Source organism: Natrix helvetica (assembly GCF_964273705.1).
Source record: "Natrix helvetica genome assembly, chromosome: 8".
In the NCBI taxonomy this organism is placed as follows: Eukaryota; Metazoa; Chordata; class Lepidosauria; order Squamata; family Natricidae; genus Natrix; species Natrix helvetica.
Window position 1 is genome coordinate 15917737 of NC_138559.1, and position 27991 is coordinate 15945727.

At 42.2% G+C, this 27991-nt stretch overlaps 1 protein-coding gene and 2 long non-coding RNA genes across 7 annotated transcripts in view; 2 read left to right on the forward strand and 1 right to left on the reverse strand.

The window, feature by feature from the left end:
* LOC309395966 overlaps positions 1 to 27991 on the forward strand; it is a 478400-nt gene that overhangs the window by 382873 nt on the left and 67536 nt on the right. The gene's annotated exons all lie outside the window — the stretch shown is intronic.
* RNF122 (ring finger protein 122) lies at positions 77 to 25884 on the forward strand. 2 transcript variants are annotated; one of them, XM_081961482.1, is made up of 6 exons: positions 77 to 435; positions 12151 to 12307; positions 18758 to 18803; positions 20472 to 20513; positions 21529 to 21611; positions 24862 to 25883. In XM_081961482.1, the coding sequence occupies exons 1-6, from the start codon at positions 411 to 413 to the stop codon at positions 24974 to 24976; spliced, it is 468 nt and encodes a 155-aa protein (XP_081817608.1). In that variant the 5' UTR covers positions 77 to 410; the 3' UTR covers positions 24977 to 25883. The 2 variants fall into 2 exon arrangements, with proteins under 2 accessions (XP_081817608.1, XP_081817607.1); XM_081961481.1 differs by lacking the exon at positions 77 to 435 and adding an exon at positions 10544 to 10612 and having other exon boundaries at positions 24862 to 25884.
* On the reverse strand, positions 6744 to 27985 carry LOC309396383. 4 transcript variants are annotated; one of them, XR_014176097.1, is made up of 3 exons: positions 27922 to 27985; positions 7410 to 8399; positions 6744 to 7287 (listed from the first exon to the last, which is right to left on the reverse strand). It is a non-coding gene; the product is annotated as an uncharacterized lncRNA (long non-coding RNA). The 4 variants fall into 4 exon arrangements; XR_014176098.1 differs by lacking the exon at positions 27922 to 27985 and adding an exon at positions 10326 to 10507; XR_014176099.1 differs by lacking the exon at positions 27922 to 27985 and having other exon boundaries at positions 7410 to 7828; positions 8279 to 8809.

The following is a 27991-nucleotide window of genomic DNA, read 5'->3' on the forward strand; positions in this document are numbered from 1 at the left end:
CTACTTCAAAAGCGAAAATGCTAATCGGCTCCTCTCGTCGAGAGCCCCCGATTGGATGGTCGACTGAGATGGGGCGGGATTTAACCAGGGGGAGGGTCGGTTTCGGAAGCCCTGTGTTGGACGCAACCCTGAGAAAGGAGCTGCGCCTCGGCTCGGTCGCTCCGCCGTTGCTCGCTTCGGATTGAGCCGTCCGAAACAGCCGCCCGCGCCCGAGCTTCAATCATCTCCTTCGGAAAGTCTGCCAAGGGGAAAGGAGGATTCCCCGCGATTGGAATGCTGCGTCTCGCTCCGAGGCTGGGTGGAAGACGTGGGCAGAGCGCCTGGTAAAGCCAGATCGTCCTAGGCGCCCCGCGCACTTCGGGGTATTGTTTCGCCTTTCGTTCCGCCAAGCAGCTGCTCTGGGGCCTCTGATGCACCCCTTCCAGTGGTGTAACGGTAAGTCCGCTCGATCCTCGGCTGGGATGAGGAAGGGATGAGCAAGCCCCCTCGCCAGTCATGAAAATACCCTTCTCTTTCCTCCGTCCAGACTCACTCGTGGGAGAGAGCTTCTCCTTTGTTGGCGGAGCTGCTAGCCCAAAGGGGGTGTGCGGAATCTTCTCCCTCCCCCGCCGCTGTATTTAGGAGATCAAAAGGGGAGCCCCTGCGGGTGGAGAGGAGAAGGAGGAGTCCGCCCCTTCCAGAAGCGATGGATCGGTCGGCTGTTCTTTGTCTCCGCTTGAGGAAACAGCACCGCCTTGAGGTTCCCCGACCCTTCAGAACAGCGAGGCTGGAGTGGGTCGATGCGCCGTCGAACAGACGGGGTTGAATGTCTTTGTTGTGGCGGGATTAGGGTTCCCTCTCCCTAATATTTAGCAGGTATTTAGGTTCCTTAAACCCTGATTTGCGTGGAATCCGCGCGACCCTGCCATCAGAGCCTCTGAAGCCAATCCTGTGGGATAAGCAACCTTACTGGGTTAGGACTGCGAAGTCCGCTCGCCCCTGGCACGTGAAACCCACATCAAAAATCCACTTGGTAGCTTTGGGCAGCAGGCGAGTTCTTGGATTGGGTGACCTGGTGTTTATCTTGGTTTGTTTTTTAGCTGTTACCACCTTGTGCAAACCCAACCTCTTTAGCTGATTTAGAATTCGGTGTCAGTACAAACTCTTATGTTAATCCAGTAACTGGGTTCTGTTGTAAAGTACAGGAAGGTGATCAGGTCATTAGTCCGTTCCACTGGGTGCACATTGTTCCCTGTTGAATAGTATCTAGTGCTGCCAGTTTTGGATTATGACTCCCATCAGCCACGACCAAATATTTAAAGAATGTGAACACTGAAATAAAAGGTGGATATGAGGCTGCAGGCCCCTCACTCCAAGTCTTTCCCTTAATATTATTTAGTCCCTCTTGATAAAAACAATAAAGCTTGATTTTCTTACAGAGAACTGTGTGCAAAACTTTTTGCCCCATCAAACAAGACAGCAAAGCCAAGACTTTGAACAGATCCAACAGCCACAGTCTCAAAATGGCAATTGGACAATAAGAACAGCAAATGGGGATCTAATGATATCAGCCAATCTTGTGAATTTTATCATGGTACTTGCTGCTTAACTACTATCCTATATTCACCTCCAGAAAGTTGCTGAGCTGATCCCATTTTGTGGATGTTTTTACTCCAAGGAAGATTGCTTGGCTGGCTGGCTGGCACATTTCCTTTGCTCAAACTTTTTGCATGTGGCTTTGGGTTGTTTCTTCTTCTCCCTTCAAATGAGGAGAGGCGGGTAAAAATGAATCCATCTTGGCTGAAGACACAAAGAAGCAGAAAAGTCTCCTGCCTTGAACAGTTTAGCAAAATCCTATTTTGCATGTTGCGTTTTGTGGCGGGGTTAAGATTGGCTCCCTTCAGAAGCCTAGCAGATGGTGACTGCTTTTATCATGGTTAATTAAAAGGGTAAAGCTGTGCTTGGGATGAATTACTTAAAGCAGCTTTTGTTGTGTGGCTTCCTTCTTCATTTCCTCTTTTTTTTAACCCTCCTTCATCTCGCCTGTCTATTTCATGAAATTTAACAAACCTGCAATCTCTGAGCCATGTGCTTCCCAGAAAATGGCAGGGAAGGGAAACAGGAGGAGAGATGGTCTGTTCCACAAAGACACAGAGTCAAAGTCAGAGACTCAGTTAACCTCTTCTGCTTTGCTTGAAGCAAAGTCAGCTTCTTCCACCACCTGCAGCTTCATGGATAGGATTAGAACAAAACTGGGTTGGGACAAAATCTCCCACTGTCAGGACTATTTGCAAACAAGATGCAGTAAACAAAGTATGCTTTGGAATCTTTTCAGTAAAGTCTAAATAAAACAGTTGCTTTTCAATTGTAGGTTTGCAGGTCTGTTAGCTAAAACAATTCCATTTTTTTCCTTAGTAGGACATATGTTGCTTGTTAATCAAGGACTATTTCTATTCCTCCAATTTTGATGGTGGCCCAGCTAATAATGCTTGAACAATCCTCCTCCTCCTTCCTTTTTCTTCCTCTTCTTTTTTGAATGATACAAATATTAAGAGCTATTATGTGATCAGGATTATGATCTGTCACTATACGTGTGTTTCATGTTTCTCTACTTTCATCCATATCTTTCTTGTTCTATCTAAACATTATTCTATTATATATGAACAAATTTAACTGTTTCATTTATATTGATCCAGTTTACGCTAACATTATTAATAATCTCTATCACATTTATCAGGTTTATATAATCCTCATTATATTATTTATACATCTCCTCTTTAGTACTTCAATTCTTATCCATTTTTCCATTTTAATCCAACTCACAATAACAGTGTGAACAAAGTTAACTAGATATCATTCATGTTGATACAATTCACATTAACATTATTATCTCTATCATATTAATTAAATTATATAGTCTTGTGACATTGTTAAAATATACATTGAAACAAAAGTACCTAACATCTGTAAACTTCTAATCTATTATTTTTATTAATTCTATGAGCAATTTGTGTTTTAATATTTCCCCTATCTAATTCTATTTCTGCCTCTCTAGCTTATAATAGGCTAATTTAATATTTAAAGGGCATTTTTTTACCCAGCATCTCTTCTCTTTTTTAGTGCTTCAATTCTTACCCATTTTTTAATTCTGCTCCCACACTCCTCCTTTTTATCTCTGTTTCATCTATCTCTTTTTTTTGTTCACTCATTTCTCCCAGTAGAATCTTGTACTGCCAATTCTCCCAATTATCTGCCCTTGTCCTGATCTCCTTATCAAAAGTATCTTCCTGCCTCTCCCATTGTTGATGTATCTGATTTGTTTTCTTCAATATTTCTTCCTTTGTCAGCTGATTTGTTAGTCCCCTTTTTTGCTCCAGTCCTTGGTTTATTTGTTGATATAGCCGATCCTTCTCTTCTTTCCGCTCCTTTTGCTTGTCCTTTATCTGGTTTTCCTCTTCATCAAGCTTTATTTGCTGATTTCTCTGATCCATATTTTTTTCCTGTTCATATTCTATTTGCTGACTTAAGTGGTCCATTATTTCCCCCAGTTCTTGTACATTTTGTTCTTTATTTCCCATTATTTGCAAAATACGGTCTGTTTTCTGATCCATTCCATCAATTAAGTTCAAAATATTTTGAAACACCGAGGCCATCTGATTAAAAAGTTTCTCTCGTTCCAAGTGCTGTTCCTTCAACTCCAGCCATAATGACAATAAATGTAGGGCAAACAATCATGCCTCAATCAAATCCAACATCCAGGGAGTATGCTTTGATAAATAAGATTCTCCTCTCCAAGAATTGGAACCATCTTGATGGTGTGGAACAAGAGTTGCCTTCTCTTTTTGTCTCTCAGGCTTCTCAACTTTAACAGCTACATGCCAGACAGGAACACCCTGGTTCCTTCCATGCTGAAATTCTAAGATACAGAAACAATTTGTAGTTTTAAACATTTCAGTGGGAAGTAAGCAAAACTGGTAGGATTCTTTGTACTCGCCTACAAAGTGAGGGATGAAGAGAAAGTTGCCTAAAGTAAAACTAGAATTAACTTGTTCTTGGAGATTCTCAATCATCCAGGTCATGATTGTCCCACAGGTGCTGATCAAAAAGCAATGGGACTTTAATACAATAGCAGATTGGAAGAGACCTTGGCGTGGTCTTCTAGTCCACTCCCCTGCCTAGGCAGGAAACCCTATACCGTTTCAGACAAATGGCTATCCAACATCTTCTTAAAGACTTCCAGTGTTGGGGCATTCACAACTTCTCGAGGCAAGATGTTCCACTGATTAATTGTTCTCACTGTCAGGAAATTTCTCCTCAGTTCTAAGTTGCTTCTCTCCTTGATTAGTTTCCACCATTGCTTCTTGTCCTGCCCACAGGTGCCTTGGAGAATAGTTTGACTCCCTCTTCTTTGTGGCAACCCCTGAGATATTGGAACACTGCTATCATGTCTCCCCTAGTCCTTCTTTCTCTTAAGCTAAACATACCCAGTTCCTGCAACCGTTCTTCATATGTTTTAGTCTCCAGTCCCCTAATCATCTTTCTTGCTCTTCTCTGCACTCTTTCTAGAGTCTCCACATCTTTTCTACATCGTGGTGACCAAAACTGTATGCAGTATTCCAAGTGTGGCCTTACCAAGGCATTATAAAGTGGTATTAACACTTCACGTGATCTTGATTCTATCCCTCTGTTGATGCAGCCTAGAACTGTGTTGGCTTTTTGGGCAGCTGCTGCACACTGCTGGCTCATATTTAAATGGTTGTCCACTAGGACTCCAAGATCCCTCTCACAGTTACTACTGTTGAGCAAGGTACCACCTATACTGTACCTGTGCATTCTGTTTTTCTTGCCTAAGTGTAGAACCTTTCTCTTTTCACCCTTGAAAAGAGTTTTTCAATCTTTTTTCAATCATCGTTTCTCGGTTTTTCTCCTTGAAAATATTTCATTACTCATCCAAGAAGCTTCTTTAGTTCAACTGAAGAATTGAAGCAACTTCTTGGATGAGAAGTGAAACGTTTTCAAGGAGAAAAACCAAGACAGTCCAGCTGCCTTTTGAACAACACTGTTGGGACAGAATTAAAACGATAGAAGTCCAGCAGAAGACACTCATGAGGCCAGATGGTGTTTGACACATCATCAGTTCTTTAGTTTGGGATTATGGTAGTATCTGATTGATTCATTGAATAATAAATCATGGCTTAAAAGTATGAGTCAGCCAGGCCAGATTCACGCATACCTCAAAGCTGGTATGAGCATCCTTGGAAGTGAGAGAGTGTAGGGCTTGTATTATGCCAACCATTTTTTTAATCCAGAAAAGACTACTTACAACTTCCAGAGATCATTGACACAGTGACAGTGACTCTTTTCACTAAGGATTGATGATCAGATCAATATCAAAACTCTCTATGGTTGCTTAAAGGGGGGAAATGGTTCTCCTCTTATAGATGATATCCTTTGTATATCTTAGAAGTAAAGTCCTGGATAAAACATTTTGGCAGCATCTAAGGAGCTATGAATAATTGAGCTCCCTGGTCTGGAGATTGTAAAACGGAAAGACTGGGGAATAAATGGGCTTTTAAGAAATAAGATGAAGCTCAGTGATAAAACAGCAGGTTTCCAGGGTAGATCTTGGCTTCTGTGGATCAAAAGGATCAGACAGTGTGAAGATCTAAGAGCTGCTGCAGTGGAAAGAGTTAGAATAGGGTCAAGTTGGCATAATGCACTTTCCAAAATGCCAAGATAAGGAATTACTACAACCAAGCCAAAGGACATTTATCCATTATATCTTGATTTACATTGCTCTTTGTCCAAACAAGCTATTCAGCCCCTGAGTTTTACAAATAAATATAAATATGGGATGTTTTCAATGCTAGGATATATTGAGCTTGAAGGACAAGAGTCCTTCTTTGAGGTAATGGGCAGTTTTAAAACCTTTGATAGATAAATAGATAAATATAATTTGTTGAGTGCCACAGTACTAGGCATCTCTGCTAGGAAGTCACTTCTCCTTCGATAAAGTCAGGTGAGACTTGGTCCTTTTGCTAGAAGATTGGAAGGTTCAGATGAGGACCATCCTGATCCATTAGGGAATGGAGGGTTGTCTTCAGCGAAGCCCTTTCTCAAGAGGTGAGATTTGCTTTAGGGAAATCAAGATGCGTCACCTGCCCACCCATAAACAAACCCATCTTTTTTCAAGCTTTCTTTTTTAAAAGCCTATGGTTCATTCCTGGCATTGTAGCATAGTGATTCTATCTTTGAATTTGACATTTATTCCATCTTAGTTTGGAATCAGTTAAGCTTATGCTGTGTCAAGTCTGATCTGGAGTTTACATGAAATTACTATCTGGATGATTTAATCTGTTGATGTTTTTCTGGGTAGGTAGGAATGCTTGGAAGTGGCCTTGCAAATAACTATCAATTGAGTCCGTTTCCCCCCCCCCCCCCGCATTCTGTTGGACAGAAGCAACTGTTAAGATTGCCTCCCTTGAACCCAAATTTGTCTGTTTCATTCTAGAAAAGAAGGAAGGCGTGGGAAAGAAGAAGTAACACAGGAATGCTCAGTTACATATTGGTTGCAGTCATGCTTTGCAATAAGCCATACTGCGGCATGTTGGTTTTGATTTACTGGTCTGGGCAAACCCAGCCCCTGTGCTTTTTGATTCACTGACACATCTGAATCATGCTTTGTCATTAACTATGCCAATATCAATTTCTAGTCTCCTGGCAAGATCAATGGGCACAGATGCTTTGTAAAGTCACTTGGGGACAAGATCAACTTAAGGGCAACTTTGCCTTTACAGTTTACATCAAAATTGTACAGCAATTCAGTTACCAACTTTTTTTTTCTTAAAGGTGATAAATAATGGAGGACAGACTATGCCAAAGCAATCGGGCAAACGTCAGAATCCAAAACAAAAGAAAAAAGACATTTGAACTCTCAATAATATGTTACTCTACACATTGCTGACCTGAAAGGAACTCTATTTTCTCCTAATTGACCTACTTTGAATAGAATCAGGGTGGGAGGAAGGTGGTATCTTAAATTTTCTGGAAAGGTAGAAAAGAAAGCTATACATTTTCAAACTTTCCTTTAGGAGAGGTTAATGTTACATTCCGTTCCTTTACCCTGAATTTCACAAGGTAAACTTTATTGTTGCTATTAAATCATGTAGACAAACTGTGTTCAAACTGGGAAAAGAAGGAAACTCCTTCTTATTCCTTGATGCTCTACTGATGAGACAGCCAGCTTCTGGGATCCGTCTTGCACACCAAGGAGCCAAGTTTCCATCTTTGCAATCCTCAGTGGACAGTCTTAGGCACCAGGTGGTGGAAGAAATATCAGTCAGAGGTTAGTAAACCACCTATCAGTAACAATTTTAGGCAGCTAAATGGAGAAATAATCTGAAGTTTCTTCTAATCCTTCTCAACACTACCTTCTCAGCCTCTCCTGGTAGACCATCTTGTCCATCCACCCCCAATCTTCCTGGTAGCCTATCCTTCTCCTTTTGCCTCCTTGGCTGCTAATGTCCTTGGGGTTTCATTGCCTGGAACAAAACAGCTATTTTACTGCATGCATGGACAAAGACACCTGAAAAATGCATATTTTGATTGGGGCATAGAGTCGACCTGGAATGTTTTTCTGGTTCCTGCTGGTGGATCATTGCTGTTTGTGCAGGCAGAAGGGAGGGAGATAGATCAGTGGCATGATGTATTGATGCAGCAAGGCGCATATGACAAATCTTCTACTCAGTTGGGCTCTTCTATTTTATTACTTACAGTTATTATTTATTATTTACCTGTCATCCTTGACCGCATAATAAATGAACAAGAGAAGGTTTCCTCTTGCTGTCTCCTTGGGAGCAGTAGTGGAACAGACCCAGAAAGGAAAGAAATGTGATTTAATGTGATATATATATATATATCAGAAAAGATGGTAGGGGTAACCAATCTACTAAACTGGCATCCTTCTGATAAGGCTGACGTCTTCAAAATAAAACAACTTTCACCCTTCTGGTTTGGCATGTGGGCAATCAGAAGCAGTCATTTCAGTAACATCTGTCTTTATGGAATATAATAACTATTTTAGTCTAAGTGTCAGTGTTTCTCAACCTTGACAACTTTAAGAAGTATAGACTTCCGTTCCCAGAATTCAAGCTTGCTATGGGATTCTGGGAATTGTCATGCATGCACCTTCAAACTGCTAACATTGAGAAAAATTGCTGTGTATCTTTCAAATTATCTTCCAACTCCTCCAACTTAGGAGAACATGCATTCCTTAAACAGCCATTCCCCAGTCAGGTACCTGCTACAGGTACTGGGCCTTTGGCCATGTTGATGTAGATTTTGGAGAACCATAATCCCAGTTGGCTTGGGTGTTTTCTCTGAATGCAATTTCCCCTTCTCAGAATCATTGTAGAGGTGATCTTAGGGAAAACAGGAAATGGTTCAGATGTGAAATAGACTTATCAGTCTTGCTCAACTATGATTATTCTGATAGGCAGCAAATTTGATTTCATTGTAGCAATCTAATATGAGAACAGGCAACAATGTTAACAATATAAGTTATATAAATTAATAATAATGACAATGCAATAAAAATAAAGAAATAGAGGGGAAAGGCCTCGAAAGTTAGCTTATTTACAAGATACTTTCGAAAAAAGTAACATTGCTGTTCCTTGCCCTTTTATTGAAGAATTTAAAAATCACATTTGAGAAACAATTCATGGAATTCTGTAAACAGTATTCACTTCCTTTTCGATTTTCTGTGTCATTGGATGCTATCAGAGCTTCATGCTTTTATTACATTGGCAAGATCTGGCAATCAAATGATGCAAGACACCAAATTTAGTGCTTGGTTCATTCATAAACCAAGAGAGAAACAAAAGAGAGGGAGAGAGAAATGAGAGCTGGAGGGGAAGAGAGAGAGAGGGAAAAATAGAGAAACAAATGAGAGAAAAGAGGAAGAAAAAGAAAGAGAAAGAGAGGGAGAGGGGGAGAGGAAAAAGAAAAACAGAAATGAGAGGGGGAGAGAGAGAGAGAGAAATGAGAAAGAAAAGGGGGAGAAAAAGTGAGAAATGAGAAAATGGAGGGAGAGAATGAAAGAGGAAAAAGAAACAAGAGAAGGAAAGAGGGAGACAGAAATGAGAGAGAGCTGGAGGGAGAGAAGGAGAGACAGGGAAAAGAGAAATAAATGAGAGAGAATGGAAGGAAAGAAAGGAAGGAAGAGGGAAAATAGAGAAAAACAGAAATGGGAGGGAGGGGGGGAGAGAGAGATCCATTTTCCACAGAAGACACTGGGAGTCACAAAACCTGGGTAGGCGTGACTGGGGGGGGTGTCATGTGACTGGGGGGAGTGACATTGAGTTAGCCACGCCCACTCAAGTCTTGTGTCTCCTGGTGTTTTCTGTGGGAAACGGGTCCAAATGGCACTTTGAGAGTTTAAGGTTGCAGACCCATCTACTAGGAGATAAATCAAACTTTTTTTTTATTTCACAAAGGTTTTTAAACATAGCTTCCTACTTGAGCCAGTCAATCGCAGCTTTCAAATGACTTGAGCAAATCATGCTCTCGGGAGGCATTTTGATTTTCAATTTACTTCCTCAAGTTGGAGACCTGTCATATAATTTTAATAAAGAAAAGTTTAAAAAAAAACCATGTATTAGAGTGGAAATGAACTCCAGGAATGCTGTTGTCATAGGGGGTGGCCATAATTTCCCAGTTGTTCTACCTAGTGGTTGTGGGAACCTACCATTAGTGGGATACAGGACAGGATTAAGGCCAGAGGGATATCAGAACTGGTTCTAACTTTTGGCCTTTTGAGACTCGTCATCCTGGCAAAGCTCTGCAATGGTTGGGAGAAAGTGAGCTGTTCACTCCTCTGTTTTCATTTCATCAGCCTGCAAATTGGCTTTTGCTACCAAGGTGACTCCCCAACACCACTGAGGAGGAAGCAAGAATGTAGAAGCTCATCCAAGGGAAACTGTTTTGGAAAAGGCAAGGAAGTCTCATTGGGTGGCGGGTTTTTTGCAAAATAAGGTCTTTTGTCAAAGGAGAACCCTCCTTTCCCTCTTGCTTTTGGGGCTCAGAGCATTCCTGCACTCAGCACCTCTTTAAATACACCAGTTCCCCCTTGCATTTAAAATTCCTGCCTTATTTCTGCCACCTCCACCCTCTTTGGGGAAAGCAAAGGTCAAGTGCTATGTCTACCTATGCTTGTTTGGCTAATTAAAACAGTGCATTCATCCTGAAAAATCACCTTTTCTACTCTGTCTGTTGCTTGGTGCCGGATGGCTAGTATTGAATTATCTCTGCTTCAGAATGAAATCTTCTCTCTCTATTCATTTTCATACCTTGCTTATGGGTTTCTGCCACTAGTCCGGTATTGATGCTTTGAGTAGCATTTGTAGGGCTTTTAAGACAGTCTTCCCCTTACTGCTCCTAGATGATCTGTGTTTTGCATGAAATCAACAGTTTCTATTTCTGTACCATTTCTTTAAATAGTTCATTTGACTGGGCTTTCATCGTTTCATACTTTGAGCTGGGAGAAGTTGACTCCCATCGGCTTTTGCAACTGCTTTCAACCATGGAAGTCTAATTGTTATGGCCTCCAGCCAGCATGCACCAAACATCTTGGTTGGTGAGGATGAGATTTTAATCCAACGTATCCAGATTGGCTGTAACAAGAGGAGGCAAAGTCTTCTGAGCCTCTAAGGGAATTGCCTGTCATGGTTAAGTTGATGCTGAGAAAATGTCTATGTTACTATTTTACTTGATGTCCTCTGATACTGGACTTCTCTCTTCAAGGCATAGCTATCTGGGTCTGGTTTTGTAGTTAGACTATAAACTACCAACACATATACTATATTGCCATTGCCAATAGCATCTATGAAAATGATTAGTGATGGGGGATATGGGGAATTCTACAGCCGGAAAGCCACAGACTTCCCACCTCTGCTTTAGAAGTTGCATGATCAATGGCTGCCCCAATTTCACAAAATCCATTCCTTGGTTTCTTAATGAATTAACACAAGTAGATTTACTGGGCATTGTCAAAAGAAGGCTTATTGTGCTACTTACCTCTTTCACCTTCTCTTTCTGAGGCACCTTTTCTGACTTGACTTAAGGGCAATAGAGAGTTGTCACACAATCTGTGTTGCTCACCACCTTTTTCAAATTTCCCACAATTTAGAGATCAACAAGTAATTAAGCTCCCCGTTAGAAGAGCGAGTATGCAGAGAAGCATAATGAGAGTGATATGGAATAACACGCACAAACCAGCATACAGAGACACTGAATAGTATAAAAATATAGTGTTTACTATGTAGAAATATAGAAGTATTCAGAGTACGGTTAACAGTCCAAGTCATACACGGTTCAGTAATTCAGTTATCAATATTCTCAGTCTAACACACAAAATAGCTAACAGTAACAAACCACAATACCTCAGTAAACACCAACCAGCTTCTAACAAAAACAGAGAGAGAGAGCTAACAGCCATTCTGGCTCCCTCTTATAGCTGCTTGAGGTAACAAACCAATTACATTTCTCTAACATTTAAAGTAACAGCAACATAATCATAGCTTAATATACATTGCCAAGCCAAGCCTAGGGTTACATCCCTAACAAGTGCTCTAAAGGATCATGGGAAATTTACATGGTTTCTCTCAATCTGTTTGTATGTGGTGCCAATAAACCTTGTACTAGTGTTGAGCTCCCAGTAGCTACATAAGAATGTTATGCATGGATATCAGTTGTAGCATCAACATAATTTTCATATTTTCTGATACGTTCCAAGCAATATTGTGATAGAGAGAGGGAGGGAGGGAGGGAGGGAGGGAGGGAGGGAGGGAGGGAGAGAGAGAGAGAGAGAGAGAGAGAGAGAGAGAGAGAGAGAGAGAGAGAGAGAGAGAGAGAGAGAGAGAGAGAGAGAGAGAGAGAGAGAGAGAGAGAGAGAGAGAGAGAGAGAGAGAGAGAGAGAGAGAGAGAGAGAGAGAGAGAGAGAATGAATGATATATCAATTCTAAAATTAGATCAACAGACTCTGGGAACTTTCCCCATCCACAGGATTGAGCCTAGCTTATTCCAGGCATGTTCAAAAAATTGAGGTTAGAGTAGATCTTGGTTTAGCATTAGGTACAAATACAACTTTCACCCCCTTCTCTTTCTCATTTCTAGGATGCTTCTGTGGTCTGGGATTGATCTATACCAACAAAACCTGCACCATGCCTCCCATCACTTTCCAGGACTTGCCACTGAATATCTACATGGTGATTTTTGGCACAGGTGTCTTCATCTTTGTACTCAGCCTTATTTTCTGCTGTTACTTCATTAGGTGAGTCATGTTTCCAAAAGAGGGTCGGGAGTGCAGATGGCAAAAGAGAGGAAACTCAACAAATGTGCCTAGGCTACTGGCTACAGTTTTGCATCCTCTTGCTATTTTCTACTGAATCGATTACTTGAAAGTATTGACTTTTTTTAAGCTAATCCCTAGTTAGATTTCAGAAGAATCAATGCTTGCGGTAATATTAAACCTCTTTAAATTAGAGCAGCCGTTTTCAAACTAAATTCAAAGGTCAACGGTAAGATCCATAGGAGCTTATTGTAGATTCTTCCATAAATGGGGCATTGGTCGTACCTGATACACTCCTTCTCATGGGATGGAGATAGTATCCAGGAATGGGTTGACGTCATCTGCTTAGTTGATTGGACTGAGTCCAATGCAAGTTGGGGAAAAGGTGTTATTCGGTGATCCTAGTCCTTAGCACCATTTCCCCAATACTCGGGTGATCTGGAGGCTTGAAAGCTTTTCCCGCCCTTTTCCCACCAGTTTTTTTTTTTTTTAACACTCTGGCAGCTTCGGCGAGTTCCTGCCTTAGGCAGTACTCATGCCGGGCAGATAGTTTTGATTGGAATGGAGCACAAAGCTCCTTCATTCCATTTGTCCCTGGCTAGCTTGTGGAGCCGAAGCTTGTTAACGCTGCCCACAATCTGCGATCAAAGGAATAGCATGCAACTCCTGTCAAGCTTGGTCTCTTTAAGGGACTATTCACGCTAGAGAGTGGCAGCTCCAATCTCCACTGAGTCCCCGGGTTAGCAACGCGGAGCCAGGCTCGTGATTGCTACCCTCTGACACCAAACAACTGAGTGCAAAGCTCCTAAATGGCCATAGAAGTCTTCCCACTGTCAAAGAAAAGGAGCACAAAGCTCCTAGCACCACAATCGGCCAATGTCAACTCAATACAGAGTACAAAGCTCCTGCACTCCTATCAAGACCAGGCTGCTTGTGCTGAATAATCAGAGCGGTACAGCTCCCACCTAAGCCGAGCCCTTGGGGTCACTGCATGGAACTAGGCTCAATCACACTACCTCCTCTCTCTATGGAGCACAAAGCTTCCACGATGGCTGCCTTGCCTGGTAATCAAACGGAGGAGCGCAGGAGCTCCTGACAGCTCTTAACATTTGACAGCTCAAAGAAGTGCGGCCTCCTCAGTAGCACGAGACAAAGTCAGCCGAAGATGATTGGGGCCTGTCCTAGGAGAGGACCACTGCCTTTGGACCACTTCAACCAAAACATTTGGGTGAGGAGATGACCTCAGCCTCTGCAGTCAGCTTGGGGAAGAGTGAGTCCATTGGATTAGTCAGGCCCTGTGGTTCCAGCTCTGCAGCTTGAGCCCCGAATTGGGCTGAAGTTTTCGCCTTAAAGAGAAGCTACTTTAAAAGGCTAGGCTGTAAAGGTCCAGTAAACACTGGATGATCATGCCTCAGGTCATCTGAAAGATATAATTCCCTTTGCCCTTCCTCCTCTGAGAGCAGAATTCCGAATGTAATTTGGAGCTTTTGTTATCATAAACCAAGTCTGGTTCATAAATTTTCCAGCTTCTGCTACATGCTGGCAAGCCATTTCTGGCTAAACAAAAATGCTGCTTCTCTTTAGTTTGCTCAAACCAAACTGTTATTCATCAACACACACCCCTCCACAATAGATATCAACAATACAGTAGCTGAAAACTTGGTACAAATCTTAAACCAACAGTTCAAATAGTTGCTAAATGAATAACTGTAACTTGAGGTCTACCTGTACTGTAACTTATTATTAGCTGGGAATACTACTCCTGAAAAATTACTTTCTTTTCTTTGCTCATTGATTTAACTGGGCCAGCCTAAGGGGTAAGCAACTTTGCTATCCATATGGTTTGGATTTCAACTCCCATCAGGCCTCAGGGGACTGTAGGAAATGTGGTTCAAATAATCTGTGCACACATGCATTCTTTTTCTCCTTCCAAACTTAAAAATTCCAAAATATTTTCATCATCATTTCTCGAATGAATGGTGACTTCATCATGATCCTGCAGTTGAGCATTTAAATCTTTCCAAGAATATAATTGTGACCCAATCCTGAGAATAACAGGCCATTTCAGAGGACTGGTGCTTGTTCAAAAATCTAGCAGGAAACTATAGGAAGTTGGGGGGGTGTGTGTTTCTTATTCAGAAGGCTGGAATAGATCTGTTGTCTCTAGGGAAGATGTCCTGGCTCTTTATCTATTTATGGAAAGCTTATTTTTAAACCTTTGCAGTCATTTGCAGCCAGAATGTCTAGAAAGAGCCTAGTGAATGACACAGAACTGCTGTCATTCTGGAGCTTTGGGACCGCAGAACATTAAATGGAAAGATACAGGAAATATGTGGTCAGGTTTGCCTTTTTCCAGCTAATCAATATTAGCTTGGGGTGTGAGTGTTAAGGTCAAACTTCAACTGTCCTAGTTTTGAAGTGTGAACACTGAATTGTCAGGTTAATACATCATGACGGGAGTTTTCTCAACAATATTTACTGCAAGCTTTTCAAAGGTTGCTTTGCTCTGTCAGTGGTCTTCAGCCTTGCTTTGGTAACTCGGCTCACATCTTAGGACTTGAAAGTGGGTCAACAGAAGGGGAGGCACCTTTTCCCTCAGAACACCTTCCAGATGGAAGCTATTGCAGGGAAGTGCAGATTATCATTTACATATGCAGAAGGTTCCCAGGTTCAGTCACTGGCAGCTGCAATTCGATGTCTCAAAGAGCAGGTGGTGGAAACAAAAATAGACCATCTTGCTCAAGATAGACTGGTTTCCTGGTCTGATGTAAGGGAGCTTTATATCTTGGTAATATAGCAGGATACATCTGTGCAGGCAATGGAACAGCCGATGCGCATTTATCCTCATTTCCCTAAGTTCTGTATGCCAAACAGAACCACGATGCTCAAACAAGAGCAGGCAGGGAGGGAGATCTTATCCAGCAATCAATGATGAAGAGAACCAAGAGGAAGACTCTACTTTGCTAGCTATGATGTCATCAAGATCTGCTGGAACAAATACAGTTGTACTTGCCACATCCTGTGCTTCTGTCTCAAAGGATTGAAATTCCCTGCATGAAAAAAACACCAGGAGACAGGGAAAGTGCCATTTCTGGAGCCAAGGATGGCAACTCCCACCCATCTCAGCAGTTGTTTTGTGTTTAACAGATTAACAGAGTTGGAAGGGATTTATAGGTCATCTAAATCCAACCCCCCACTCAAGCAGAAGACCCTACACCATTTCTGACAAATGGCAGTTTGCCTAATTTAATTGCTGATCACACGTACAATGCAGGAGAAGGGTATTGCCCATGTTTGCATTGGAGACATTCCCAATATAGAAATTTGCTAAAGAATAAATAACACTTGCTAAGTGGAGACATTTGTTAAGTGAGTTGTACCCCATTTTATGACCTTTCTTGCCACAGCTGTTAAGTGAAACACTACAGTTGTTCAGTTAGTAGCACCGTTATTAAATGGATCTAGCTTCCCCATTGGCTATGTTTATCATAAAAGGGGATCACATGATCCCAAGTCGCTGCGAAGGTCATAAATATGAATCAGGTGTCCGAACTTTGATCACATGATGATAGGATGCTGCAATGGTCATAAGTGTGAAAATAGTCATCAGTCACTTTTTTCAGTGATGCTGTAACTTTGAACAGTCACTAAATGAACTGTTGTAAGTCGAAAACTACCTGTCCTCAAATTCATTGGCAATCTCTCATCTCTGCCTCAAAAATAACTCTGGTGTTCTCACTCTATCTCCAACATGTATACTGCTAAAAAAAAACCATGCCATTTGTGGCTAAAATGCCAGTTAGACAATTTTCTTTTGAGGGCAAGAAAATGTTGACTGCTCCTTCTCCTTTAAATTTTACTGGTCAATTTCAGGATGAAGCATCCAATTATTCCTCTAGAGAACCATTTACTTTCCCAAAAGAGCTATTCTTTCCAAAGTTGCAGAATACAGCTTTTGGTCCGCACTCTCACTCTCTCTTTTATTTCCTTCAACAATCCTGCGGCCTCACAGAGCAATAGATTAATCTCGTCTTCTAGAACAGCCATAGCAACAGAGTCAGTGTTTGTCTCTTATCCTGCCCCTGGTTCCAATTTAGTGCAGCTTGGGCACAAAGAAATCTTTGTCCACACTGAACAGAATGATTATTCAGAGTCAATTTTCTGCTTCCCGCGGCTCAGACCAGCTGGTTTGTCTTCCTCAGCAGCAAATGGACATTTGACCCAGGCATAATGTTGACTAAGCATTGACCCAAACTTTCAAGGAGCAGAACACATGCCGGATTCACTGTTAACGCACTTGGCACCTTTAACTGCCCTGAGGCAGCTGACTTGGGCAGCGCAAGACTGAAGAAAACCCAAATTCTCAATGACTCATCTTTAGCCATCATGTTGACAGTTATTGGGATGGCAGGGATAATCCATGCGCCAGGTGCTATCAGCTATCAAGAGGAGAATGTCAGCCATCTCCTTTTTTTAACTCCAGCCATTATCTATGGCAGGGATGTCAAACTGGAGGCCTGCGGGCCAGATGCATCACAAGCAGGCCACACCCATCCCAGCTCTGTGAATGGGAAATACGAAATGTTATGTGATGGCAACGTGACGCGGCGAGTTTGACACCTGTGATCTATGGAGATTCTCTGTCATGGTTATGGTTCTGAACTGAAGAAGCTTCTTGGATGAGAAGCGAAACATCTTCAAGAAAAAACAAAAAATGTCCAATTGTCTTTTGAAAAAAAAAAGGCACCTTTGGTAAGTGCAATTGTAGCAATTGATCAACGTTTGGAGGTTGGTTGATTGATTGGTTTGTTTGACAGCATTTATGGCACAGGGATGCTGCAATAAGTGTGGGAAATGGTCATAAGTCACTTCTTTCAATGCCATTGAAAGCGCAAAGGGTCACTAAACAAATGGTTGTAAGCCGAGGTGTCAGCGTTCCAAATATCATGCAGAATTAAATCAGAATCCAAGCCAGGGCTATCCTTAAAGTTCCAATTTAATAAGTCAGACATGTTGGCAACAAACTGTGGAATCCCAAATCTGAAGAACTTCCTGGGATTCCACCCAGTTTAAAGTTCATGATCTTATCCCCACACCCATAAATCCATCACATGGTCCAATCTTCTTCGGCCACGCTGGCATCTCCACCCAGCTGGTTCCAGTCAGGTGCAGAGGTGCGGAGACAAAAGATGACCTTGGGCTTCTAGAAAGTAATGACAACAACCCATTCCACAATTCTACTCCTTTCTGTTCCCCACTCCCAATTACTACACTAATGAAACAGCATAGTGAAATAATAGAAAGTGTGGCAGGCCAAAGATCCTAAAAGGGATATAACTGCAGGCCTGACACGAGGACTACTTGTACTATAAACTCTTGTGATCTATAAGTCCTTTTGTTTCTCCCTTTGCTCAACATGATTTATCCTTTTGAGTCTGTTTTATGACTCAGTCTGCCCCAGAAATTATCCAAGAAGTTTGAGGGAGAATCTGATATCTAGTTTTCCCCCATCCTTCAAGTTAGAAACCTCTACCTATCCTTGAAGGAAAGAAAGAATCCCACAACTTTCATTTTCTATTGTATATTTAACCATTGTATTTGGAATATTGTAGTATGAAAACATTTTCTCCAGCGTGTTTTTATAAAATCCATTACGATGATTCCTGTATAATTTGCCTATAAACCTGATTTTATTACTGAGGAATTACTCTGAGAATTGGGATTAAACAAGGTAAAATGCCTATGGAATAATAATAATAAAAATCGAAATAAACCAGAGACAGTCGTTCTCAGGCTGAGTGTCTACTATTACTAAACTGATCAACACAGTTTCCTTTTTTTAAAAAAAATACACAAAAGTTTAATCGATTGTTTAAAGCAGTGTTTCTCAAACTTGGCGACTTTAAGTCCTGTGGACTTCAACTCCCAGAATCCCCCAGCCAGCATAGCTGGCTGGGGAATTCTGGGAGTTGAAGTCCACAGGACTTAAAGTCGCCAAGTTTGAGAAACACTGGTTTAAAGCCACAATGGAAGGTAATGTTGTTGTTATAGGAAAACTATAATCCATTCAGCAATATTTGCCATCTGGGAGCGATAACTATTGAACGCAAGGTGGGACTGGATATATATTTTAGTGTTTTTCCATGACAGATGGCAAAATTGCCAGTTACTGGAACAAAAACTTCTTGCCAGGATTAGAAAAATTTAAGGCTAGCTAAAAATGCTGGTGCCTCCTAACATATAAAACAAAATTTTCAAAGGCACCCCCCCCCCCCAATCTAAATGTGGCAAGTTTCCATCTTTAGCAGCGTGACAAAGACAAGAACAGGTTTTGTAATCCTGCGTTCAAAAAACAAGAACTATCCTCATGCATCAGGCGAATTGGAGACGTTCATTAGTGATTACTAAAAATATACCATTTTTCTTCTGCAGCAAACTTCGGCATCAAGCACAAAGTGAAAGATTTGGATACAAAGAGGTAAATGAGCAATTTGAGTCATTCTCCTTTTTTTCCCTTTCAAGAGAAAGGCTCTGTTTACAAGTGGGTGAAGGAAGGAGCCCAAATGTCATCATCTTGGCACATTGTAAGAGTTTTGTCTGTTATTTTGAGATGCAAAAACCACTGCAAATTTGTCTTTAAAAACATCTGGATATCCTGATCTTCCTCATGCAGCTGGTGCCTGGGATTTGTTTATTTGCTAGTTTATTTATATTCTGCCTTTATTGTTTTTATAAATAACTCAAGGTGGCAGACACCCACAATATTCCTACTTTCTTCTATTTTCCCCACAATAACCCTGTGGGGTAAGTTGGGCTGAAAGAGAGTGGCCCAAATTCACCCAGCTGGCTTTCTTCCCTAAGGCAGGACTAAAACTCAGTCACCTGGTGATGGGCCCAAAGTCACGCAGCTGGCTTTCACAACTGAGGCAGGACTAGAACTCAGGCTGGCATAGATAGTTTCATGCTCATCCTATGACTTTCTGAAACATCCCCACCTAGGCTTTGCCCTAGACCATGCCTGCTATATACCCATCAGCATAAAGCCATCTATGCCGGCCTGCTGTTATGGGGTTGCATATATACAGAAGTATTCTGCCCAGGCCCTTGCAAGACACATCAAAGCACATGAACCATGGGTGAAATTCAGCAGGTTCTGGAGAACCGGGAGTGGAAATTTTGAGTAGTTTGGAGAACCGGCAAATACCACCTCTGGCTGGCCCTGCCCCCATTTATTCTCTGCCTCAGGAGTCCCAGCTGATCGGGAGGAAATGGGGATATTGCAGTAACCTTCCCCTGCCATGCCCACCAAGCCAGCCCACAGAACCAGTAGTAAAAAAAATTGAATTTCACCACTGGCATGAACTCTGGTGGAATAAACCAATAAACACTACTTGAATAAACCAAGTTTCTAAGAGCTCCTGGTTGTCACTGCGCCAATGCTAATATATTAATCTGAAGCACTAAGCCTGGCCATTCAGTTGCCCTTTATCATGTTGGAAACTCTGAAGCTTTTGTTGACCACCTATTACAGGAAAGGTATCTGAGTAAATGTAAACATCTAGAGTGTGGTTTACATTTAGAAACTGAGGCTACATAGTCAGGATTTCTTTTGCGTGGTCTCCCCACCCCACCCCCGGCCAAAAAAAATCTGCTGCTTTCCAGACCTAGTAGGATTACAACTCCTGGAATGACTAAACTGATATTGATTATGCAGAAATGATTAAATAACATTTAAAATTTAAAAGGCCAAAAAAAATTATCTTGCTAGATTGGTAAAAGAAATATCATGCATCCTTTTTGGGGGAGTGGGTAATTATCGTGCAACCAGCTATGCTGCAAAACAGAGCCTGGAGATAATACATTTCAAATAATGTGAGGAAATGATCAAAATGATGCACTGTGCTCGAGGGAGGGCAGGAAGGCTTGAGAAGTCAGAAACTCTACTAGTGGAAATAATGAAAATATAAAGAATTGTATAGGCTGGGCGAGATCTCCCCAACTCAGAAAGTCTGTCAGTGGTTGTGCTGTGGTTTCTGCATCATTAGCAATTGCTGCTGTTTGTCTTTGCAATGTTCCATGAGATTGGCTGCATTGGTCATTCAGTACCAGTGCTCTGATACTAATCTACTGCCTTTCTTCCTTCTAGGTGATTTTGAAAGGTGATGCCAGAAAGCTAAACTTACATGGGGTGAGTAAACCCACCGATGAGTCAAGAGTTGATTTTTCAGCAAAAATGAAAGCAAGACATCCTTTCATGTATTATTGTTTGAAGATGCATAGGTGTGGTTATGCAAATATATATCTGCAAGAGAGAGCTTTGTTGTGTGCTAGCTTGGGATTCTGTCCTGCAAATTACTTTAGATTTGTATGCCTTAATCTACCTTTGAGATGGTAAATGGTAAGGAAAATCTTTTCCAGAAACTTTCAAGAACTGTTGTATGCCGGAATCCACTAGCATTCTCCAACTGATCCATGATGGAACTGCCATGTCCAGAATACACAACCAACACAACCTAGCTAGTTGGAATTTCTAGATATGCAGAACCCATAAATCTAGAAAACATTAAACTGGGGAAGGCTGGATTGGATAATGCTGATAGACCCAAAATCAAATGTGAACAATTCCCTAGAACTATTTGGGCTAATACAGATGTTCTCTCAGATCTATACAACCCCACATTCTCAGGAGGTTTTATAGGCTGCAAAGATATTTTTTGGGTTGTGGAAGACACCTTTGTAGACCGATGTTATTGAACAAGCCCAGATACATACTGATCTGTCTTGATATCCAAGGAACTTTGAGCTAAGTAATTTTGCATCCAATAAATCATGATTAGAAGCAAATGACTGGGCAGAACCTAGCCTCTTGAATGCTCCCAATCTAAGCTGTTCCTTCTGTTTCCCACCAAAAGTATTCATCTGCTCCCCAAAAATCAGCCATAGTTTGCTGTGGAATCCACAACAGGTAAACATGCATCATTCCTGCTTTTGAGGGGTCTTCAAGTGCTTTCTGAACTTGGTGGTTTTCTTGCAGACATTTTATTACCCAAACTAAGCAACATCATCAGTGCTAGTCTAGATTATGAGTTTGGGTAATGAAACGTCTGCAAGCTCAGAGGGTACCCTGAACTACAGATATTCTCCTTTATCGATTCCTGCTTTGTGATGTTTGCCCATTCTCTCCTCCTCCTCTTTCTCCGCAGCAGACTTGTGCCGTCTGCCTGGAAGACTTTAAAGTGAAAGATGAACTGGGAGTGTTGCCATGCCAACATGCCTTCCATAGAAAGTGAGTAGATGCGATGGACAGCCCCCAAAAGCTGCCTTGCGCCTCTCGTCTTGGCAAGCAGCCACAATATTTATTCAGCATCCAGCATGCCCGTGGTGGAGAAGAGGAGGTGGGCGCCCAGGATAATCAAAGAGGGAGGCTATTTGTTGTGTTTTGAGATATTTGAGCCAAGGGACAGCAAATGGGGAAGGAGATTAAGCACAGACCTGAATTAAATGGATAAAAACCTATCAGAGCTCATTCATCACACTCGGGAATTGTGCCAGGATGCTGTAGCCAAGAGCCTGAAGCAAACAACGAAGCCAAGAACATCTAGGCCTAAGCTTATTTTGTCTTGAGAGTTCACTTGAATTGGAGGGGAGGCGTTTCGACTCGGCTCCAAAGTGGGAAGGATGGATGAGTTGGATCAGGGAAGAAGAAAACAAAATGGTTCTTCTAAGGCAGGGGGGGGGGGACCACATTAATTTTCCCAAGGAGTCAAATGAGAAATTGGGACAGTTATGGAGTGCCAATTGATAGGGCTGTGAAGGTGCATAGGCATTCATGCACACAGATACATAAATGCTTTAAAAAGTAGCTGTAGCCTTCAAAATAAAACAATCCACACAGGCCAGGCCAGGGACAGTCAGAGGGCCAGCTATGGCCCAGGGGCCATAAAATGCCCAGATCTGTTCTAAGGGAATGCAAATCTAGTGAAGGATACACATCTCTGCATCTTCTGTTTCAGGACAGGTCCGGTTTTGCAGATATCCAGCAGATCTGATTTAGAAGCAATATTTTTAGAGTGAAATGTCTATGGAGATTATCAGTCATCCAGGTCAAGGTGCTTTTTTAAAAGGCAGCTTGACTTTGTTTTTCCTTTAAGATGTTATGCTTTTCATCCAAGAAGCTTCTTCAGTTCTGAATGAATGGTGGAGAATGGAAGAATTTATATTCCTTACAGTCATATTCCTTACGCCTAAGATTTTATCTGTGTCCACAGGGTCACAGATTTAGGGTGAAATAATCCTGTTTTTTTTTTGTTTTGTTTTACTTTGGGGTCCCATTTCTTCTCCATAACATAACTCACTCAGACGGAGTTGTTAAGACGTTTCCCATTTAGCACATACCAGGCTCAAATATGCTTCCCAGCTTTAATTACTGGAAAGATCAAATATCCTCCCTGACATCCATGCTACTGACAACAGCAGCTGGGGAAGAGGCTTTTCAATCCATACCTCATCTGAAACCAGCATGGGTGGTTGTTGCTTTCCAGCTTACCTGGTTTCATACGAAAGTCCAAATATGGAAGATTTAACCGCAGCATGTCCACGTATTATAATAAATCTTGTTCCTGTATCTCTTGTTAAAAGGAACAGAAAGTTAGGTAATTGCTGGGCTAAAAGCTGGTTGAGAATGAGTTACAAATTCATTTTAGGGGTTTGCCTGCCTGCCTACCTGCCTGCCTGCCTTCTTATAACCAAGTCTGGACAGCTCCCAATCAAAAATAAGAACACCATAAAAACCATAACAAAAACCATAAAATTAACTACATTAAAAGCAATGAAAATCTGATGTCAAGCCATATCATCTCTTATCCCAGCCCTTGGGGGGTGGGGGGAGAGAGCCAAGTCTTCAAAGCTTTATCTATCTTGCCCTCTTTCCCACCTTAAGTCCTTATTCCTTTCTCATATGCAGTCCCAAAGAATGTGCGGTGGAATTTTGTCCCAAGGATGTAACAGAGTTGTCACTGAAATTCCAGCATCTGCTGCACTGGGAAAACCTAAGAGTTAAATAATAGCAGTGTTCCTGAACATTTTTTTTCTGACTATAACCAAGCTGGGCATATTTTATCAGAAATTTTCTATGTTCCAACTGGGACAGTTAGCCTTAGTTATGTGCAGTTGCCCAATGCGGAGCCATTAGCACTGTGGTTTGACGCATTTTTCACCAAAATTTAAATCTGATGACTAGTTTTTTTTATTGGTCCTGCTAGGCTGAAAGATCTTTAAGTAGGTTTCCTTTTCGGACTGAAAACCCTGTCCCTAATTCAACAGTCCATGTGCAAAGGTGACTGTTTCAGTTATCTGTCTGAACCAATTTTTGCTTAAGGCTTCTCAGCCCGTTGAAGTATGCCACATCAGAGAAAGACCACAATTAGTACTAGAACTCTATTTTATTGTTGTTAGGTGCCATAATCAAATCTTTTTTTCCAAGTTTTTTTTTTATTTTTTTACAAATATATCAAATCAGTGTGTGATTAGTGTGGTACCTGGGTGTCATACATTATAATACAAGTAAAACTGATAAACGTTAATCATAATTATTACTTTCAATCAACTTATGTTTATCTAATAATAATAATGCACCTTTATATTAGGCTGCAATCTATCATTATTCAATTATTCCATGTTTTCTCTTGTTACCTTTATTTTATTATATTAAAATGTATACACTAATAAAGGTAAAGGTTACCCTCGCACATATGTGCTAGTTGTTCCCAACTCTAGGGGGCTGTGCTCATCTCCGTTTCAAAGCCGAAGAGCCAGCGCTGTCCAAAGATGTCTCCATGGTCATGTGGCTGGCATGACTAAACGCCAAAGGCGCATGGAACGCTGTTACCTTCCCACCAAAGGTGGTTCCTATTTTTCTACTTGCATTGTTACGTGCTTTCGAACTGCTGGGTTGGCAGAAGCTGAGACAAGTAACGGGAGCTCACTCTGTTATGCGGCGATAGGGATTCGAACCGTTGAACTGCCGACCTTTCAGTCTTAGCTACTGAGCCACCGCGTCCCATTTTATACACTAATATTCCCCCTTATTTCTATCATTTATTCTAGATTTAGTCCTGTCACCCTTTATTAAGAGGCTTTTTCTTTCTATCCTATCTTAATTTCTAATCATGCCACCCAGGGATGGGTTCCAGCAGACACTACTGTAGATTTGCTTGTGCGCTTTGTGTGCGCACTTGATGTGCACTGTGTGAACCCAACATCAGTTGGCCCAGGAAAGGGTAAAATTGGGAAGGGGGATGCTGATCAGAAAGCAGATGCTTTAAGGCAGTGTTTCTCAACCTTGGCAACTTTTAAGTCCTGTGGACTTCAACTCCCAGAATCCCCCAGCCAGTTGAAGTCCACAGGACTTAAAAGTTGCCAAGGTTGAGAAACACTGCTTTAAGGTCTTCTCAGAATGTCATAATCAAGCTTTTAGATCTGTATTTTCAAATTATACCTCCCCATCTCTTGACATCCCCACCCCATTTTGTATGCAGGTGCCTTGTGAAGTGGCTAGAAGTTCGGTGTGTTTGTCCCATGTGCAATAAGCCTATTGGAGGTCCCTCAGAACCTCACCAAAACATTGGAATTCTCCTGGATGAACTAGTGTGACCATCTTCCTGTCCGCGTTTCCACCCCCCCTCTCCCCGCCACCCCAAAGAGCCTTTATTGACACTGATTATTGCCTTGGGATTGTGGACTTCAACACACGGTCACAGTCAGAGATTGTTTCCAAGTGGATGTTTAATCTTAACCTTCTTAGAAGGCAGCGTGGACCATTCCGAGTGCCAAGATGGAAAGCAAGCTGGCCTTGTTCTCCATCTACCACCTGGGAGCCGTTTCTGGGGAAGGCTGATCAGAAGCGCATGGGAATCTCTGTTTCGGATGACCAACCAACGAAGGACTTGAAACAAGAAAGTCTGAACTTTCCCAGGATGATGGGTGAACCATGGAACTCTAGCCCAGGTTTCCACAACTGGTTGTTGTGATGCTAACTGTGAGATCAAAGTCTTCCCTTTTTTGAGGACTTGCTGGTCAGAATCCACAAATGGCGATATGGCCTCCTCGATTTCTAATGAGACTTTTCTTTTTATAGTAAGTCAGCTCCTGCCATTTGGGCAATCTTTATTTCTGCTCCTTAGGGATCCCTTCTGCAATTTGAAAACAAGAGCTACTGCTGACTTTGACTAGATCCTTCTCGGCAAAATCTACAGTGTTTACATAAGACTTAAGCAGTAATCCTCCCTGCGGACTGTAGAAGGGGCATCAGTCAGCCAACACCATTGACCCAGCACAGTTGCAAAGAGCCCACCGTCTCCAATATTGTGGAGAAAGGGAGACACGTTGTGACATTTGGGTCACCCGTATAGGTGGCCAAGTGATGAAGGCAGGAGCATGAAAACTCTTCTCTTAGCTTTCAGATGAGTGGGACTATTTTCGCAAGTGGCCTTTGAACTTTTTTTTGCCTATTCTATCCTTGTGTAGAAAAATAAAAGTACTTTATCTGAAACTGGGTTTTTTTTCCCCTTTTGAATATGTGTTTGCATCGTGAGTAATCAATTAACAGGAAGGAGGGAGGAAGGCAACATGTTACATTAAAGCAGTGGTTCTCAATCTTCCCAATGCCGCAACCCTTTAATACAGTTCCTCATGTTGTGGTGACCCCATCAAATTGATGACTCGGTTCCTAAGACCATCGAAAATATGTGTTTTCCGATAGTCTTAGGCAACCCCTGTGAAAGGGTTGTTCGACCCCCAAAGGGGTCCCGACCCACAGGTTGAGAACCATACATTAAAGGATTGCTGAAACATTGTATCATTTCCCCCCAACACGCATGAATGCACCTACGACAGTGTTGGCAAACCTCTTTGGCACTGAGTGCCAAAATGCAAGTGCGTGTGTGCATGCCGGAAACTGGAAGATCAGCCGCCCGGGGCGCATGCATATGCTGGGAAGATGATCTTCCAGTTTCTGGCGCAGACATGCAAGCCGGCCAGCTGGTCCTGGCCTGCACATGCGCGCTAGGAACAGGAAGACCAGGTGGCCGGTCACATGCACACGCTGGAAACCAGAAGATCCACTTCCCAGCGTGTGCATGGTGAAGACCAGCTGACCGGCGTTTCAGAACCTGGAAGAACAATGGCCGACAGCTCGCATGCCCGGAAACATGGCGCTGCGTGGCTCACACGTGCCATAGCTTCACCATCACAGTACTAGGACTACACAAAGGTTCAGACATGATACCAAGAAGATACTCCGGAGTATACAGAGGTAAAAACATAGCTACACACACAACTTTTAATATTCATCCATCCCCAGAAGTAGAAATGCAGCTCAGCTACCAAAACTTCCTACATAAAACCCTGGGCAGCCTCCTCAGTTCCCTGTTGCACATCGCAGAGCTACGCACCCTTCTCCTATGCAGACTCACCTCTATTGGGCCAGGAGCAAAAGCCAACTGCCCTCCGCCTGGGTCAGGGGCAGGCAGAGCTGCTAGCCGCCTTGCCTTACACCTCCTGCCCATGCCCCCTTCGCCAACTGAGTCTTGACCTCCATGCTTCCCCAGGCCACTTGCAGGTGGGGGCCAGCGGGTGGGTGAGCCTACAGTCGGATTATAAGACGCACCCAGATTTTCACCCTCTTTTTGGGGGGGAAAGGGTGCATCTTATACCCCGAAAAGAATGGTTTCTACATTAAGATGCTGCTTTTTCTGGGTGGGTGCATTGGAAGCACCTTGTTTCCTGCTATGCAAAGCAGCAAATCCTAGAATAGTGCTCATGGATAATTCAGACATGCATAATTATTTGCTATCGTTCACAAACCAGTTGACCACATAAATGTACTCAAGATCACAGGGCAGAACCAGAAGCCGTATATCTTGAACTGCATTTTTTTCTGCGTCTTGGGGCAAAGGAACTGCTTTTTAACAATGCTGCATTTGTACTCAGTGTTCTGTGCAGAACAATGAACTTGACAAAAGTTATTGTCTTGTGTTAAGTCTCCCTTAAAACTTCGGATAGATTTGATTGATCGGTATCGCCCGGCCAAGTATCAAGCTCTCCCATTCATAATTGTTAGAACTCTAACGCAGATAGCATGTCTTCAACACTTTTTCTCTTTAAATGAAGATGATTTTCCTTCATTGCCTGCCGCTTAAGCCTCTGGGCCACCATACCTTTTAATTGTTTTAAAGGATACAAATAAATCATATAAAGATACCCAGTCATTTCCAGATGAAGCCACATTTTCATGAGCTTGGATTTACCGCACCCATTGTGCTCAGAAAAGCCACAGTACAACACCCCCCCCAAAAGCAACTAATTCATACAAAAGATGTCTGGACCTCAACTCCCAGAATTCCCTAGCCAACTGGCTGGGGAATTCTGGGAGTTGAAGTCCAGACATCTTCAAGTTGCCAAGGTTGAGAAACACTGCACTAAAAAAAAACCAATATGAAGATGAACACAACCACAAACAGAAACCACAAACTTACACACTAAAATACGAATACACGCACAAGTACTCAAGCAAGCGCTTACAACCACAACTAACTCACACGCTAAAAGGGACAATAAGAACGCCAACACTGCTTCACAACTACAAGAGCTCCTTAGGTTCTGATCAGA

Coding starts and splice junctions, on each gene's coding strand:
- RNF122 (XM_081961481.1), top strand. CDS start 10,576: ATGGCCTCCAGCCAGCATGCACCAAACATCTTGGTTG. Junction 10,613..12,150: donor TGCACCAAACATCTTGGTTG/GTGAGGATGAGA, acceptor TCTCATTTCTAG/GATGCTTCTGTGGTCTGGGA. Junction 20,514..21,528: donor GAAAGCTAAACTTACATGGG/GTGAGTAAACCC, acceptor CTTTCTCCGCAG/CAGACTTGTGCCGTCTGCCT.